The 17,102-nt window shown below is 46.4% G+C and overlaps 2 protein-coding genes and 1 pseudogene across 3 annotated transcripts; 1 reads left to right on the top strand and 2 right to left on the bottom strand.

The window, feature by feature from the left end:
• Nucleotides 1–200, bottom strand: part of LOC115352944 — a 44,345-nt pseudogene extending 44,145 nt beyond the window's left edge.
• A 3,883-nt stretch (nt 201–4,083) lies between these two features.
• Nucleotides 4,084–9,028, top strand: LOC115342949 (CDKN2A interacting protein). Of its 2 annotated transcripts, none has more exons than XM_030018239.2 (4): nt 4,084–4,359; nt 4,461–4,591; nt 5,345–5,895; nt 5,935–9,028. In XM_030018239.2, exons 1-4 carry the CDS (start codon nt 4,130–4,132, stop codon nt 6,937–6,939), a joined length of 1,917 nt encoding a protein of 638 aa, XP_029874099.1. In that variant the 5' UTR covers nt 4,084–4,129; the 3' UTR covers nt 6,940–9,028. The 2 variants fall into 2 exon arrangements, with proteins under 2 accessions (XP_029874099.1, XP_029874108.1); XM_030018248.2 differs by having other exon boundaries at nt 4,085–4,359; nt 5,345–5,742; nt 5,794–9,028.
• Nucleotides 9,029–9,122: 94 nt separating this feature from the next.
• Nucleotides 9,123–10,981, bottom strand: LOC115343869 (putative uncharacterized protein ENSP00000383309). The gene is made up of 3 exons (XM_030020431.2): nt 10,861–10,981; nt 10,379–10,755; nt 9,123–9,897 (listed from the first exon to the last, which is right to left on the bottom strand). The coding sequence occupies exons 1-3, from the start codon at nt 10,979–10,981 to the stop codon at nt 9,490–9,492; spliced, it is 906 nt and encodes a 301-aa protein (XP_029876291.1). The 3' UTR covers nt 9,123–9,489.
• Nucleotides 10,982–17,102: the final 6,121 nt, after the last annotated feature.

The raw sequence follows: 17,102 nt of genomic DNA, 5'->3' as shown, positions 1-17,102 counted from the left end.
GTAAGAGCGCATATGTATAAAGGAAAATGATTATCAGTTAAGCTCTTCATTTTTACCTTTATTTTTATCCACTGCAATTACACAATACATTTTCCTCAGTTGAGAAATCTCGGAAGAGTGGATGATTTTGTAATCCAGAGCTGCTTACAGTAGCATAACAACAGTTGCGTAACAGTGGTGAAATAAAAACACGGGTTTACTCTAACTTCCCTTCCACTGACAAGCCTACATAGTGATTAATGCTCTCTTAGCAAGTATTTTCTTTTATTCCAAGGATTAGTTTACTGAACCGTAATGACTGGCAACCTTGGTACATGCAGACACATCTCCCTGGAAGTGCTGTCTCTTGCCTGGCTAGACCTTCCACGATCTGCTCTGGCAGAACATGTACATTATCTTAAGAAACAGCAAAATGTCTCTTCCCCATCCTTCTTCAAGCTGCATTTCTAATGAACTTAAGCAAGAGCTCTCAAGTGTTTACTTATTACTTATAGCAGGGACCAACCTACAGATGGTGCTCAGAGGATTTATTGTGCCAGGCCAGTAAGATCCCACTGTTATTGCCTTTCTGCAGCAATAACTCCGAGCTTTATCTTTGCATTGCTGTGATGTTAAGGGCACACTTCTCATATTAAGCTGAATAAAGAGTGTCACTATATATTAACCTTACTGCACAGAACATAATTGAACTCAATGGGGCTACTGCCCTCTGTGTTTCAGCAGGACTTGACTTTGAAGAAATAATAATTCACTGGTTTACAAAGGCAGAAATAAACTTTATTATACAGGAAGTGCTGGCGCAATACTGTGATTATAGGCACTGGCATGATTCACCTTGGGATTTTAGTTATACCTTGCCAAAAGAAGCTATTATCAAGCCCCAAATGACTCTAACAACACTACTATCAATGTGGCATTTAGAAGTTCCTTCCCTAGTGGGAACAAAACCATCTCTTTTCTTCCACTGTTGAAAATTAAATGCACAGTATTAGTACCATCAATGAGGTGTTTAACTTCAAAATTGCCTTTCCTGGTGAGAATGAAAATGCTAGTTGTTTCCTTTTTTAAAATTAACAGCAGTGTTTTTCTCTCCTTTCTACCACACATACTTGTTTAATCAACCTGAGACACAGTATGTCTCTAGTGCTCAGAAAGCATTGCAGGTATACACCTATGTTTTTCTGTGCATGCATGTGTGTGACATCCCATGCTCCGGGGCTGGGATCTAGCCTGTTGCCAGTATGATTCAAGCATACAATAACAAAGTAGGAAAATATGTCTGGAAAAAACACATAGTGAAGACAAAAGGCTCGATTTTGGTTTAAGTCATCTTTGTACCAACAACAAGGCTATGTTGATGCAGAAGGAGCATTAGAGAAAATTAACCCAAAATTAACAGCATAAGGTGCCGGAAAGGTACCACACCATAGAAGTTGCTCACTACAGCCAAAAACTGTTGTGAACCATTCCAGAAGTGTGCAAGACTGTCCTCTGACCTTTCTCCAGCTGTCACCTATGTTTGTGTTCACATATATGGTCAGTGGGCAAAGAAGTGAAATGGCTCTCAGTCCATTTCTCCTCTAAAATTGGGCAAGAAAAAGTTGTTCTAATCAGTCTTTGAGCTACTCTAGGACCAGATAATGTATTACGCTCTGTAGCTGTGCTGTCTCCAACATTTCCCTAGAACAATGCTTTTGGAGGAGCCCGGGACTCACAGGTAAGTCCATATAATCTTATGCACATGGGGTGACCAAAAGCAGACACAAAACTCTGAGATGCGGAGGCCTACCTCTGATGTTTGACATCAGGAGCTGTCATTCACCCAGCAACACCAGAATATGACTTCTGGGGATCCTCTGAGTGTACAGGATGCCCCTACCACCCTCTGGAGTCTAACCCTCCCCAGCTCCTACTCTTAACTGGTATCTGAGCAGCTCAACATGGACTAGTCCCTAGTTGCTTCACTTGGCAGCTCAGATGGTTGTGGAGGAGGACAGGGCATTCAAGGCTGTGGTGTTTGCTCTGTTACCCTTGCAAGAGTACAGGCAGTCCTGCTACAGCTACTCAGGCCTGGTTGAATTCCTGCTGTCCCTGAGGGGCAGATCTCAAGCCTGGGCCAAGACCCAACTGGCTTTGTTAGAAAGAAAAACTGGCTCATTGAAGAGTGTGAACAAACAGGCTGGCAGCACAGATGATCTTAACTCAAGTGCAAACTCAAACCTATGTTTGCCAGGGATTCCATTCACCCTTCCCTTCTAGGGTCTGTATTGACCATGAAGTCAAGAATCATGGTATCACAGACTCAGAGGTCTAGGAGAGAGGCCCACTTCATTTCTAAGTGGAAATCCTAGTGTGACAGATCATGCCCCTCATGTATTTGAGCCTACATTACAAGATAACCACAGGCAGGACTGATACAACTAATGCCTGGAAACAGATGGGTAACAGTACACTGGTGGTGACCACAGTGCTGTTTCTAAACCTTCTGACATTGTTTCTAAACAAACCCATTGCTCCAAGACACCCACACCAGAGAGTATACAAACTTTCTGCCCTTTTCTTCCTCTACATGCAAATACAAAACAATGGTGAGTCTGTCAGGTCCCATCCCACTCATTACTGTTCGCTCGCTCTCTGTCACTGAATTATTCCTGCTGATGCACAAGCTAACATCGTGTGGGCTAACCAAGTGAAGGAAAAGCACTTCCGGTCTAATGGATACAGAGCAAAAGTGCATTAGACTGTTTTTTTTCTGGCTTAGTTTCCTTAATCACTTGGTTTTGCACCATAGAGGTACTACAAGATAAACCACTACCTAACAATTTCCATGAAATAAGACACTGAAGTCACTTAAGGAGAAACACTCCCTCCTTAAATGCAATCTACCTTGTAGTCCACTTCATGATGACACGTAGGTGTTAAAAATTGAAAACTTAAGCAAACACAGACTTCTAATTCAGGGGGGGAAATCAATACAGCTCTCCTGGGACAGCCCCTTTGGAATTCAAACCTCTCTCCTCTGTCGCACAAATTCAGCAAGCACCATCTCGGCAGACCAAACCTTGTGGTATTTTCACAGCATGCTTATTACTTTTTCACACAGAATTCTCCAACTGGTTTTGAATCAAATTCAGGGGTAAACTTCTGCCACACAGAGACAGCCTACAGAGTGGCACGAGCAATTATCTGAACCCTTTGTAGCCAGCAGCCCTCATACTTAGGACCCCTCATTCAATGTTTCCTCCAAAACGCTACCACAACCCATTCCCTTGCCACTACCTCCCTATCGCACACCCAGGAGGTAAAAACATGAACTGATCCCATGAACTCTGACCTCAGCAAAGCCCAAACAGGTCTGTAAGCATAACTTTTGTTCACACCTTCACGAGGCAGAATGCAAAGTGGGTAACCATGCCCGTACCATCTCTTTTCCCCCGGCACCCCAAAAAATCTGAGAGAAGGAAACAGGCAGTCTGCCACAGGCTCGAGGGCTGAGGATGGCACGTAAGCACCCCTCCAGAAGCTGACACCCCTGTGAGCATCAGCCTGAATGCAACAGTTCGTGTGCGGCGTCCACACACGCACTGCGAAAAATCTGAGGCTTCAAGCTGCAGTACCAAGGAAAAAAAAAAAATTAAAAAGGGAAGAAAAAAAGCCAAACCCAACCCAGTCCGTGGGCCGCTATAGTGGAGTGCGCTCAAACGGGCACGGGAAGCGAGGGGTCTGAGGAGCGACGTGCTCGCCGTGACCCCACCGCCAGCGTCCCGCCGCGCCGTGAGGTACCGACCTCCCCACCCCCGGGGGGGCACCTCCGCCGCACGGCCGACCGCTAGGGCGGGGGCGGGGCGCGCGCCGCTCGCCGCCTCGGGCCGTTGGCGGCAGGAACGCCACCTCCCTCCCTCCCTCCTCCCCCTCACGCGCCGCAAAGCGGACTGGGGCGGCGGCGGGCTGCCGCTCGCGCGCGCGCGCCGGTTGTGAGGTCATCCCGCGCGGCCGGAAGGAGCGGAGCGGTTGTTTCCGTTGGTGGGGGGGGAAGGAGGAGGAGGAAGAGGAGGAGGAGGAGGAGGAGGGCGGCGGCGGCGGCGGCGGCCCCGCGCGCGGAGCCGGGGCGGGCGTGGCGGGGAGGGCCATGGCGGCGGGGAAGGCCATGGCGGCGGCCGAGCCCCTGGGGCGAACGGCGGAAGAGGTGGCTTGGGCGGAGGCGCTGCGCGGGGCCTGCGAGCCCGAGCACCACTGGCGGCACCGCCGGGAGTTCCTGCTGCGCAACGTGGGGGAGCCGCCGGCGGCGGGCAGCGCCCAGCTCCAGCGCCTGGTGTCCCTCTCCATGGTGTGGGCCAACCATGTCTTCCTGGGCTGCCGGTGAGTGCGGGCCGGGGCGGCGGGCTCCGCGGCGGGCGGCGCGGCCGCCTGACGGCACCCCTCCCCTCCCCTCCTCTCCTCTCCCCTTGTCGCCCCTCCAGGTACCCGCCGCAGGTCATGGAGAAGGCGCTGGAAATGGCCGAAGGCATCCAAGTGACCGGCGCGCCTGTCCGCACCACGAGAGATGAACTGGTTGCCAAGGTGAAGAAAAGAGGCATATCAAGTAGCAATGGTTAGCAGATCATAGCTGTGACAATACATAGGAGTCTAGAAAATGCTTGTTTTTGAATGTTTCTCGGTTTGCTCGGGCTTAGAAAGTAGTGGAAATAATTTACTCCTTAAACTCCTTGTTAATCGTTTCCCCTCTCTGTGCTGTTTTTTCCTTGTATACCTGTAAAATAGATGTAACGCATACATATCCTGTTGCTAATGTAGAGCTCTTGTTTTGAATTTCTGCAACTGGTGCACTTTAAGCTGATTATTTTTTTAAGGCGATGTAGACTATTGTGCTCCAGCTCAAACGTATTCTTCTTTGCCTTTAGTGCTAGTCAGACATTATTGCTTTGTGAGAAACCTGTTTTTTTAAAGAAATTCTTAAAGTGCTGTTGTAAAAGATGTTTTTATGCTATTAGTAGACAAAATACACATGTTTGTTTGTTTTTAGGTCAGATAGTCTGTTTGATGTACTTCGGTCATTTTTGGTTTGGGCTTCAAGAATAGAAATACATACTTGCCTATGGGTCCCAAACCAAAACGTGAAATCTTGCACCTGAATGTTTTTAGGTTTTTGTCCAAAAAATACTGAAATATTCAGAAATAGTAGGTTAATACTTCAAATTACAGTTCAAAGTGTATTTCCAATATATACCTTTTAAATTCACAGAGATTATTGCTAGAAGCTTTTAGAAAATAGATAAATTGTCTCTAGATGGATATTTCATAGTGCAGAAATTAAAGAGGATAACATACTTCACTTGTTTTGCAGAAGGGGTAGAGGAGCCCTCCAAGAAGCGAGCTGTGGAGAAAAGTAAAGATTCTAAGGATACTGGGAAGGATGTGAAAACAACTAAGGCAGAAGCCCTAAAGGAAACAGAGAGCACATTGCCAAAAAAGCAGGAAAAAGATACTAGCAAAGGTCCAGAAAGCTCCCAGTCAACTTGCAGTTCAAATCAAGAAATGGTCACAGCATCAGACACAGAAACGGAAGGAAAATCTGCTAATGCTGAAAATACTACTGAGCAAAATCCATCTGCATCTGAAAAAGAGTCAGGAGAGAAGCCTTGCCCAAATCTGCCTAAGGAAAGCAAGTCTGAAAATGTGCCGTCACCTGAAAAGAAAACTACAGTAAGCACAGCGCCACCGGCTGCCAAGAGTGCCCCGCAGGCGGTGCCAGTGCCAGCGGCGGTGCCACCAGCTGCCAAGAGTCCCCTGCAGGCGGTGGCGGTGCCACCGGTGGTCAAGAGCACCCCACAGGCGGAGGCGGTGGCAGCGGCGGTGCCACCGGCCACCAAGAGCACCCCGCAGGCAGCGGCGGTGGCAGCGACAGTGCCACCCACCACCAAGAGCACCCCACAGGCAGCAGCAGTGCCACCGACCAGCAAGAGCACCTCGCAGGCAGCAACAGTGCCACCAACCACCAAGAGCACCGCGCAAACGAGTGCTACATTGCTGTCTTCCAAAAACCAAGTGAGTGCCCCAGCATCAGTGTCCAAGAGCGGCGCTCAGGCAGGCAGCTCGCTGCTTCTGGCACCCAAGAGCAGCACTCAGGCAGGCACCTCGCTGCTGCTGGCCTCCAAGGGCACTGCTAAGGCGGGCTCTTCGCTTCTGGCCTCCAAGAGCAGCGCTGAGGTGGCTGCCTCGTTGCTGGCCGCTCGGAGCGGTGCTCAGCAGGGATCCTCGCTGCTGACTTCCAAGAGCAGCGCTCAGGTGGCTGCTTCGCTGCTGGCCGCTCGGAGTGGTGCTCAGCAAGGTCCCTCGTCACTGGCCTCCCGGGGTGGAGCTCAGGCAGGTGCTTCCCTACTGGCCTCCAAGGGTGGCACGCAGGCTGGTTCACCACAGCTTGCCTCCAAGAGCGGCTCACAGGCAGGTGAAAGCCCTGCTAAGGCTTTGTGCAAACCATTAACCAGCGAAGATGCAAAGGAAAGACAACCTTTTTTCAACAGACTGTACAAAGCTGTAGCCTGGAAACTGGTTGCTGTTGGAGGCTTCAGTCCTAACGTAAATCACGCAGAACTTCTAAACTCATCTATTCAGTCTGTAAAAGCTACGTTAGATGTTGCTTTTGTTCCCCTGAAGGAGCTTGCAGACTTGCCTCAAAATAAGAGCTCTCTAGAAAATATAGTTTGTGAACTGAGGTGCAAGTCTGTCTACTTGGGTACTGGCTGTGGTAAAAGTATGGAAAATGCCAAAGCGGTTGCTTCAAGAGAAGCTTTGAAATTATTCCTCAAGAAGAAAGTTATTGTGAAGATCTGTAAAAGAAAATACAAAGGTAGCGAAATTGAAGATTTGGTACTTTTGGATGAAGAATCAAAACCTTCAAATTTACCCCCAGCTTTAAGAAATCCTCGTGAGATCTTGTAGGGGAGAGTCGCTGTTTGTACCCTGTAGAGTATTTCAACACAAGGACTGAAGGTTAATTTTGTACTTTAAAAATGTAGGCTTCCAGATATTTTGTATTTCTTTCTCAGTTTTGCAAGACAATGATAGTCCTTTCACTTGGTAGCAATTGTATAAAAAACTTGTCAGAGATGACAAGTGCGCATTTAAGGTATGCCTTAATATATAGCACACTAGTGTGCTGTTTTATTTGCAAAATAGTCTACCTAATTCTTCTATTTTTAATTAAATGATTAAGGTACAATTTGCTGTTTAAAACCTGACAGTTTTGTAATTCTTACGATTTGATGGCAGTGTGCTCAATTGTCTACCATGTCTTTTTTAGCCACATAGAAGTATGTATATAGGGACCATAATACTTGAATGATTGAAAGTTGTTTAAAAATTTCAATCAAAAAGTTGAATCATCTGTTTCAGGCTTGTTGCTCATAATGTTCACTGTTGCTCATACTAGGAGAGAAAATAGTTGATTATTTTTATGGGATGTTTTCGTAACACTCGCAATATAAACGACTCCCTGATCCCATTTAACATTATACTAGCAGGTTAGATCCCATTTAACGTTATACTGGCAAATTATCAATTAGCAGTCAAGTCACAGCTACTTTAGCCACCAAAAGTCTGTAAGCAGATTTAATTTATATTGTGAAATATCATTTACAGTTTTTTTTTCAAATAAACATGGATTTCTACACTAAGCATATTTTGACTGCTACTAAAACAATAAAACCTCTGGGATATGCTTTTATAGTACTTTGGTTTTGGCCATTAAATATTCCAGCCATTTCAATAACTTTGCAACACCTTGAGAAAAGCTTTACTTTGAGTGGCTTCAAGGTGTAATCCCACAAGGATGAGTTGTTTTCTTTGGATGCGTAGCTGAAATACTGTAAAACTGATAGAATATCTATTTCTACTTTTGTAATGGCAAGATAAGCAAAATGAAGATGCTGCTGTCTGCTGGAGGCAGCCAGTGTGTTGTAAAGCATTCACACTAATTTAGCCCTTCCTTTGCTACATTTTTAGGCCATGTACAGAATGGTATGAAGCAAAGAAAGTGGGAGATTACCTTTTATTTCCAATGTTACTGAAATACCTGCACAAACTGCATGTTTTGATATATTGGATAATGACATGTAATTGTAAAAACATAATGTCTTCAGTGCTACTTTGAATTAATCTTGTCCGATTACGGTAGTTGGCATCATTTAGTGGCGACCTTACACTTGACTGAGATCCGTTGATCGAGTACTGCAGGAGTGAATAGGAATTCCTGGGATCTCGGTAGTATACATGTCCACTTAAAGACTTCAAGTTCTTTTGTGATTTTTGGGACTAAACCACAATGGCGTTGTTACACTGTACCCTACGTGATTTGAACAGCAGTGGCTGTCCAGTCCGTAGCACCTGAAGCCTGCAAGGCGCTCGCGCTTCCCGATGGCCGGTTGAGAACTTCCTCCGTCTGACCCCTGTGCTTCTGTGCCCTCGGTCGCCCTTCGCTCTAGTTAGGTTTCTCAGGAGTTCCCCCTCGGTGTTTCTGGAGCACCACCTGGCGGTCGGAACGCATTGCATTAAATTGCGTCTTACAGGGCGTAAGAACTGGTGTGTGCTTCTAGTGCAGAGCGAGTTTTGTGCTGTATTTAGGAGTCGTGGTATTCATGCCAGGAAGTGTGAGATTTGTTTTCAAATCCTCGCTCTGTTCAGGTGGTGACACAGAATGACTGTTTTTGTGGGGCAGGAATTGCATCCTATGCCCTCTGAAGTACAGCTTTTCTGGCTGTTAGCTCGGGCATCTCCAGACCTCTGGCTGAGAATTGCAGCATGTCTTGCAATGTGAAAAACCTGTGTTTCCCGTCTGTAAAGCGAAGCTCATGGTATTTACTGACCTCAAGGGGGTGTTAGGGTAACTGTGTTAAAAGGCTGAGGTGCCAGATGCCTTTTTTTAAAGTCCTGACTTAAGCTTACTTTTTTTAAAAATTTTTGAATGTTATTCCTCTTTGATGTTTGGTTGTGATTCATTAAAGGATGAGTCTGTAGCTACTCTTAATAGAAACTGAAAGTTGAAGTGTGTTATTTTTATTTCACATTCTGCATGGAAAGCGACTCGACAAGGAGATTCTAACATAGAAGTAAAAATAAGCATTGAGTATTTGAATGAATGAGAGTTTATTAACGTTTCATTAACCCTAGGGGAAGAAAGAAAGAATTTCAAAGAACCGGCTGTGGCAGGAAGTGTTTGTGCAGTCCTGTCAGTTCTGAAACCTCTGGGTCCGCCTGCCGGCTGCTGTCCTGGTCTCTAGCAATTGGGATGCTGGTCTTGGATTGTCAGACCTCGCTGACGAGGACCGGCTAGAGCAAACGCACGAACGCTGTTGGCGTGCAAAAGAAACCAACCAACGGAAAGGAAAACCGGCCCTGTTTTTCTGCGGGAGTACAGGAAGCTGCAGTCATCAGAAATGACTCCCGTTTCCTCTGCGGGCTGCTAGAACAGCTTAAGAACGTGCTGTCGGTTCCTTACGGACAGCTGCCCAGCTGGCGGCCGTTACCGGGTGACGAGGTACACGCCGATTCGGGGGGCAACCGGCAAAAGCTCCCGTTTTCCCGCTGGCAGGCAACTGAGGTGACGCGGGGCGCTGGCCACAAGGCGGCGCTAGAGCGCCCCGCCGCCGGCGCCCCCGGCTCCCGCCCTGCTCGCCCCGCCCCGCCCCGCCCCGCGCAGGCGCTGCCGGCGGCGTCGCGGGGGGCGCGGCTCCGCGCCCAGCAGCCGCTCGAGCTGCCCGCCTCGGGGGCGGAGCCGCGGCGCTCAATTTGCTTAATATATTCCCGGGGCGGCACCGTTCCCTGCGTGGGGTCGGTATCGCGCCCATCCGCGAGCGTGGCGCTCCTCCGGGGCGGCCGGCGGCCTCCCTGCCTGTGCACCGCCTGCGGAGACCAGCAAGCAGGGAAACGGGGCAGCGCACACAGCTCGCTCTGTCCCTGAGGGCCTCCCGCCTGGCGCCTCATATAAGGCGGCGGGGGGCGAAAATATAGACGTCGGGATGTTCTGAAGACCTGCTCGCTAGGCCACGCACGGAGGACACTAGTTCCTCAAGGGCCCCGCGCCCGCCTAGGGGAAAGTCCCCGGACCGCCGGCAGAGAGTGCCGGGCGCTGCCAGCGCTCTCGCCCGCCCCCACCTCACGCAGCTCCCGCCGAGACGCCCCCGGGCCGAGCGGGTGAGCGCGGGGCGGGCTCTCGTCACGGCCACAGACACGCAGGTAGTGCGCAGGCGCACTAACAGAACGGGGCTCACTCTCAGGCCATCCCCTTTTACCGGCCCCGGCTCCCCCTCGCCGGGGCGGTGCCTGAGCCCCGGTGGGCCGGGCTGGACTCCCCTGGCGGCGGAGCTCCCGTGGAAGAACTTACCGCTGCGTGGTAACTCCTCCGGCGTAGCAGAGTTGTTTGCAGGAAGAGCAAAGCACGCGTGGGGACGCAGTGCTGCTCCGCCGGGCTGGAGGCGCCGTCCCGCGCCCCCCGTCTCCTCGTGCCCACTGGGCTTGCAGGGGGCCTCCTGACGTACGGACTCGGTCGGGGAGGCAGTCGGCCGACGGAGCGCCTATCCCTGCCCGAAGTGCTTTCCTTCCTTCCCTGCTCCAGGAAGAAGCAAGAGGCCGGGCGGAAGTACCTTGTCACGTTCCTTTGCAGAAGTTGAACATCAAAGACGGCGGAGTCAGATGCGTCTCCGAGTGACCGCACAAAACCTGACACAGCGCAAACACCACGCTTCGCCAGCGCGGCGGTCCCTTAGGCGCACGCTGCCGTGCAGGGCGTACCCCGGCTCTCCCCTGCTCACCCGCACCTCCTCGGGGAAGGCCGGCACTCTGACCAGCGAGCACGACCGGTGTTACCTGCCCACGCTAGGCAGACGCTCCCTGATGCTGGGCAAGATGCTGCTGCCTGCACGAAAGCACTAGCAATGCTGATAAACCGAATTAATTTCGTAAGCAGTGCCGTTCTTGCCCCTAGCATGTCGAGCAAGTAACACATCACCGTGCTCGACTCCGTGGAATTAAGCCCTCCGCTGCCCTACAGTCATGTCTGGTGTGAAACGCGACACAAGAGCACTGCCAGAGATCCCAAAAATAACATCAAGTTGATGCATCTCAGGCTCAAAAAACACGATTAATGCTCCCCTTACCCAAGCAGCCCAGAGCCAACACTTCCTTCTGCTCATGCTCTCTTGGTACTTTTGAAGCTCCTGTGATGAGCCCAGGTCTGCTAAACTAGCAGTGTCTGTCTTGTTGGTCGAGCGACAGGCACATGGCCTATGTGTAGGCACAGTACAGTTTGCAAACCCCGCTGGTTTCCAGCCTCTGCCATTCTTCCAGCAATATCCTCACGGTGACATCTTTCCAGCCGTGTCAGACCGCTGTGCTAGGCAGAGGAGACCAGCTTGCAGAGTGGGGAGTAGCTCTGCGCAGAACTGGCTACGACAGCTCTGACTGCTTCGCACAAGAGCTTTGTAAAGGATGCAGGGGGGCTGACAAACCACCTGGCTCGAGCTGTCATTTTGGTTGCTGTCTTAGCACTTGAACTACTTCAGTGTCTTTCTCTCTTCTCTCCCGTAATTCTTCATGTGATCAGCTACACATACATGGGAAAACAGAGATTTCAAATTAAAATGCTATCAAAGAACCCATCCCAAAAGAAACAACTAAACTAGGGCACACCTCTATGAAGTTCTCCATTTTTTTGGTTGAGAAACTGTAATGAAATCCCAGTGTCCTAGTTTCATCTGCTAAAAAGGATATATCTAAGGCTCTATGAAGTTAACGTTTCATGAGCTGTCATCCCTCTGTAGTGCAGGTAGCACCTGCAGTGCAGGCTGAAGACCGCAGACAAGCTTGCGTAGACAAGCTGAAGCTTGTGCAGTGACTGATGTGGGTTTGTTTTTCTTTTTTGGCTCTAAAGGTTGCACTACAGCGCCTTAACAATGTGGGATGGTTTTGTTTGTGTGTGGACAAAATTCTCTCACGTGTAGTTTATGGTAAATGTTGGTCTTCAAATTTGTTAACAGGAGAGAATACATCAAAAATCAAACTCATCTTGACTGTAGATGACAATAAGCTGGCCTGACGTGGTCCAGAGACTGAGGGGAAAAAAGCACCCATTGAAAGAGTTTTGATGCTGTTTCTCTCTTTCACTAGTTAGATCTGTCCCCCAGCTTTAGAAGCTGCAAACTGCAGAGAAAATAACAGCAATATCTGCTTTGTAGAATTTTTTTAAGCTTTTCTTTCAGCCAAAATGTGCATTTTTGCCATGTTTTGCATAGTGTATAATATGCCATGACCTTTGTCTATTTAACAGCAATTAACTTGTGTTTGTGTGCCTTCTAGATGGTTCTATTAGTTGCCACTGCCACAGCAAAGGTATTGCCATTAACTAGGTTCTGTGTTTTTAAGAAAATATTGTAATTTATGCCCATTACCCTTGCACCACCCCCCATTTTACATCTGCTGTCAGGAAGTATCAATTATTAGGTTGTGATTAATTCCGCTCCTCTTCCTTGCATGAATTTAAACCTGTGATTACAGGAAGACAAGCTACTGCACGTGGCTGAGCTGGGCTACTTGCCAGTGTAAGGCTGGCCTAAGCAGAGTGTTACCAGCACTTGCACGTGACTATTCAGACATACGGCTGGCCTTTCGTACGTGACGGCAGAGGTTTCCACCTGCACTGAAGATACACGCATATACAGGCATTCAGAAAAACAGGTTTTATGTTGATACCTGGTAATAGTTTCAAATAGGTTGTAGGCTGATTTTGAAAATGGCACATCATAATTTCTGAGCACAACTGCCTGTTGCTAAGGCAATGGGAGATTGAGTTCCAGTGGTTACCAGTTAGGTATTTTCTTCCTCCAGTAACATTCCTGCAACTAAAAAAGCATTGTTCAGCTCCGACATCTGAGCCTACAGCCCTTTAAAGTTTCAACTGTCACTAATGGTCAAGTAACATTAATTGTTAGGCCCAAGTGGACTGCAAAATGACTTGTTTTAAATACCAGAGATTTAAATACTCAGAGATTAATCGCATTGGGCAAAAGATACTTTGTCACTAGTAAGAAAGCCGATCTAACCAATGTTTGCCCCATTTTCTAAATCCTCTGGTATTTTGCATTTTAGCTGCAGTCTAGGACACAAACTATGTTCAGTCAGATGCTGCTCATATTTTGACAAGAGCCTTCCACCCCAAATCCTTCCTTAATTTGGAGCAAATGTCACATTTTTGTTTATTATTTTGGGGAAGAGGATGGTTGAGAGGCTAGGGATCTCTTTATCTTGTTTAACCAATAATTTTTCTCACAATTACAACTGAATAATAAAGCAAATGTAAACTCTGTCAGTTCTTGGAAAAAAGTATATATCGGTCATGTGTTAGTAGTATAGAATAACACTAATTTTTGGTAACTTGGAGTAAGTGGTGGCACTGAAAAATCTGCATAGCAGCAGCACCCCTAAGAAACACATAAAGCAGACGACTTGGTGCTACAGAGTTGTTTTGAAGATATGAAATTACTCTCTGGTGCTATTTGCAGTGACTTTTCAGTTGCACTAGAGATGAATCATTTATACTAGGTTTCAATAAGCAGATTCCAAAGAGAAAAAAACCAATCCACACTAGGAGGGAAATAAAATGAGGCTTCCTCCTGTTTGGTGTCAAGTTTTAATGATGTATGGCAAAACTCTATTCGAGTTTTCAGGGGAACTCTGAAATTCATAAATGGTAACTATAGGCATGTAATTACCCCATTTCCGCATATGGAGTGGAATTCATTTCACTGACATCTCTGACAACAGACCTGGGCTGCCCTTACAGTCAATGGAGATGTTTTTAGGGCAAGACCTATTTATACTGATATTGTCTCTCATTTGACGTATTTGGCTGGATGATTCTCACCTTTATTTCCTGAGTTTGAAAGGAAAATCAACATACACATGCAGGCAAGTATTATGAACATCTTAAGCCATCAACTACTGAAACTTCCTGCAGGTGCACCACCTGCCCTCATTTCACAATCTTAATTACAAAGCTGTGATTGTGTATGTTTGTTCCTCACAAAAGGAAGAACTAAGACTGTGTTTTTCACATGACCTGTGCTGAGTAGCAGAATCACAGAAATGCAGCATGCATGTTAGTGTGTATCTCAGGTAAAAGCACACAAAAAATCCTTTGTTTATTGTGGGGAAAAAGGGGCTCAGTTCTTTTCCATTAAAGTCACCTGGATTCCTCCATTTACTTGAATGGAAGAGGATCAAGCTTCAGAGCTCAAGTAAGACAATAAAGACGGTTGCCACATATTTGCATAAGATTAACTTGTTACCATTCCTCACCTGCCTTCCCTAAACATCATCTGCACACTTCGTGAGTTGTTTGGCGTGGTGATTGGCTCTGAAGCCGGAAAGCAAATCCACCCATCATTTATGCTTTAAAACAGTAGGTAAGGAAGAAGAGTCACTGTCTGAAAGCTGCTTCCTGGAGAGGAGAACAGAGACTTGTTACTTCAGCCACGAGTGGACAGATCCGTGTTGTAAATGTCAGGGAATGATCCATGTGGCTCTACCCATCGCAGCAGCCAGATGCTGCCCCTCAGCTGGTTCCCTCCTCTAAAGAGCTGCAGTTCCTATGCCAGTCAGCATGCTCCACAGCACCCATGAGAAGTTGGTGTTGTCCAGCTCCTGCCGACTTCCAGAGGGCATTCTGAACAGAGCAGATACTCTCAAAAAGGAGCAGTGAGGTTCTGCTCAAAACAAAGTGACAATATGTCAGTCTGCTCTGATGGAAGCAATGATGTCATATAAAAGTGAATTCCTTAATATCTCCAGCCTTGGCCCTATCAACTTCTCAAAACACTTTTGGGTACAGTCATGGGATGAGATTATGGAAGCTGAATGGGAAGAACTGTAAAAATAGGTAAATAGTTATTACATAACAAAGCACAAAGTAAACATAGTTTGCACACTTTACTCCATTTTTCACTCTGCTTATGGTGAGATAAACAGAACCCATCAGTCTGAAGAAAAAAGATGAGCTGGATATTGCAGTTGCCTTCTTCCCCATGTTAATACAAGTCAACTGATCACTAATTTGGGCTCAGGAAGAGATTTTCTTTTAGAGCATATTGACAGAAAACTTGGAACGTCTCCAGGTTTTGAAAAGATGTTTGCATTTGGATGAGGAAGAGCATACATCTCCTGGTCAGTGCGGGATGTTTGTTACTTGTTGCTACAGAGCTCTTTGATAGAGCTGAGGATGAGGCTAGCTGGGGAAAAAACCACATGCCAGTGTTTTCAGGAAATGTACTGGTTTAGTTTATCACCTTATTGAAATGATCTGATGTTAGGCCATGTCTTTTTTTTTTAGGTGTCCTACACTTGTGTAAATGAAAGAGAAAAATAATAATGGTTGTTTCCGTATGATTTGTGTTCCACCAGATAAATCAAGGCTAATATTTAAGGAAAATCAAAAGCGATGATGACTGCCATTACAGGGAAGTATCTTTTTTAGATGACCTGTTGTTAGAGAAGTTTTCAAGAATAGCTTACCCGGACAAACACGCTACTATATCTGTAGCTCTGACAAGGATAGCCTCTTCCTGGAATATCACCTATATAAAGGTCAGCTATGGCCTTTCTATACAACCTTTCTATGGCCTATAGCTTTCTTCAGCTGACTTTTTAAAAAGCCCATCTGGCTTGTACTCATTCTTTCTTTCTTTGCATTTCTCTTCTTGGTATCTTGGAGAATTCTTCATCCTCTTCATCCCATGGAAACCAGAGAAGCATACCCGCCAAGAAATATACATCATCGAAAAATCAGTTCTGTTCCATTTACTTAAAAGAAGCACCCTGTGATCATCCTTTGAGCATTTCCACTAAATGCTAAGTAGGTCTTTCACACTTACAGCTCCTTATGGACTTGTCCTCATCAATAATGCTGCTTTTTATTATTTCTTCCACAGGCTGAAACTCCTCCTGGGGTATCAATGGGAAGAAAAAAAAGTCTAACCAACTTGTGTATTATTAGGTGAAGCAGGGCAGGAATCAGCTATGATTTCAGGATGTAAAATAAGGATTATGAAAGATGAGAGGCAAAACTGCAAATGGGGAAAATAAGATTTGGATTAAATATCTAGAAATATTTTAGCATAGTAAAATCTATAATATAATGAAATAATCTTTCACAAAAAGAAGGGGAGTACTCTGATTGGGACTTTAAAAAAGTATACTGGGAAATGATAAAGTTGGGATCTATTCTCCATGAAAAGTGGAGGTAGTTTAGAGACATATAAATAAATCTAAATAAATTGAACATAGGACATCTGTGTATTATTTACTCTTGGAAGACAACCATTGAGGTGGGTTTTATGCAATACACCCTAATAACACATCCCTGATACCACTGTATCAACCGCAAGCTGACAATTCTCCACTTAGTGGAGAGGGCTGGTGGAAACGTATGGTCATTCTGCCTGTCCACCTCTACAAATAGCAGGGGTTTTGCTCTACCATGCCTCTTCTTATCTCCAGATTATTCTCACAAACAGACATCGAAAGAAGAGACATGGTTGGGTCACAGAGGCTATCAACCTGCAAACTTGAGTTCAATATATCAAAATTCTCCAGTGCTTGCTCCTAGCCATTTTGAGGCATGTTCAAACCAGAGAATTCATCCTGCTACTCTTGCTTTCCTCCCCCTTGAGGCTTCAAACATGCAGCAAGCTGAGGCTTCTTTTCCTAGGGAAATCTGGTCTAACATTACTGCTGCATTGTTAAGACTACTCAAAATTTAAATCTTTTAGTGTTCGAAAGCAGCAGACAACATTTAAAGTCAGGAAACGTTAGCTGATCTCTGCTGTACCTTAGATACTGCTTCCCCCATAGTGACAAACAGCAAGTTTATAGCACAGAAACCACCTGTAACAGATGTTGCTAATTACTCTAAAAAGACTTTCTTGGCTATTTCTTTACCAGTGGTGCATACATAGTTTCTTGTTGGGAAAAAAGTGATGTCAAAGTGTTATTTTTAAATTAACATTAATTGTAATTAATTTTTAATTTTAAATAACATGTTAATTTTTAATGAACAT

This window comes from Aquila chrysaetos, chromosome 1 (assembly GCF_900496995.4).
Source record: "Aquila chrysaetos chrysaetos chromosome 1, bAquChr1.4, whole genome shotgun sequence".
NCBI lineage: Eukaryota > Metazoa > Chordata > Aves > Accipitriformes > Accipitridae > Aquila > Aquila chrysaetos.
Note: the sequence above shows the minus strand (reverse complement) of the source record. Positions and strands in the feature narration are given on the sequence as shown.

What these genes read in the sequence shown, in the direction of transcription:
- LOC115342949 (XM_030018239.2), top strand. Translation starts at nt 4,130, where the DNA reads ATGGCGGCGGGGAAGGCCATGGCGGCGGCCGAGCCCCTGGGGCGAACG. An exon ending in CATGTCTTCCTGGGCTGCCG is followed by an intron (nt 4,360 to 4,460) that starts GTGAGTGCGGGC and finishes TCGCCCCTCCAG; the next exon opens with GTACCCGCCGCAGGTCATGG. An exon ending in CCCCGCAGGCAGCGGCGGTG is followed by an intron (nt 5,896 to 5,934) that starts GCAGCGACAGTG and finishes AGCACCCCACAG; the next exon opens with GCAGCAGCAGTGCCACCGAC.
- LOC115343869 (XM_030020431.2), bottom strand. Translation starts at nt 10,981, where the DNA reads ATGCTAGGGGCAAGAACGGCACTGCTTACGAAATTAATTCGGTTTATC. An exon ending in CGTCTGCCTAGCGTGGGCAG is followed by an intron (nt 10,756 to 10,860) that starts GTAACACCGGTC and finishes CGTGCGCCTAAG; the next exon opens with GGACCGCCGCGCTGGCGAAG. An exon ending in GGAGGAGTTACCACGCAGCG is followed by an intron (nt 9,898 to 10,378) that starts GTAAGTTCTTCC and finishes TGGTCTCCGCAG; the next exon opens with GCGGTGCACAGGCAGGGAGG.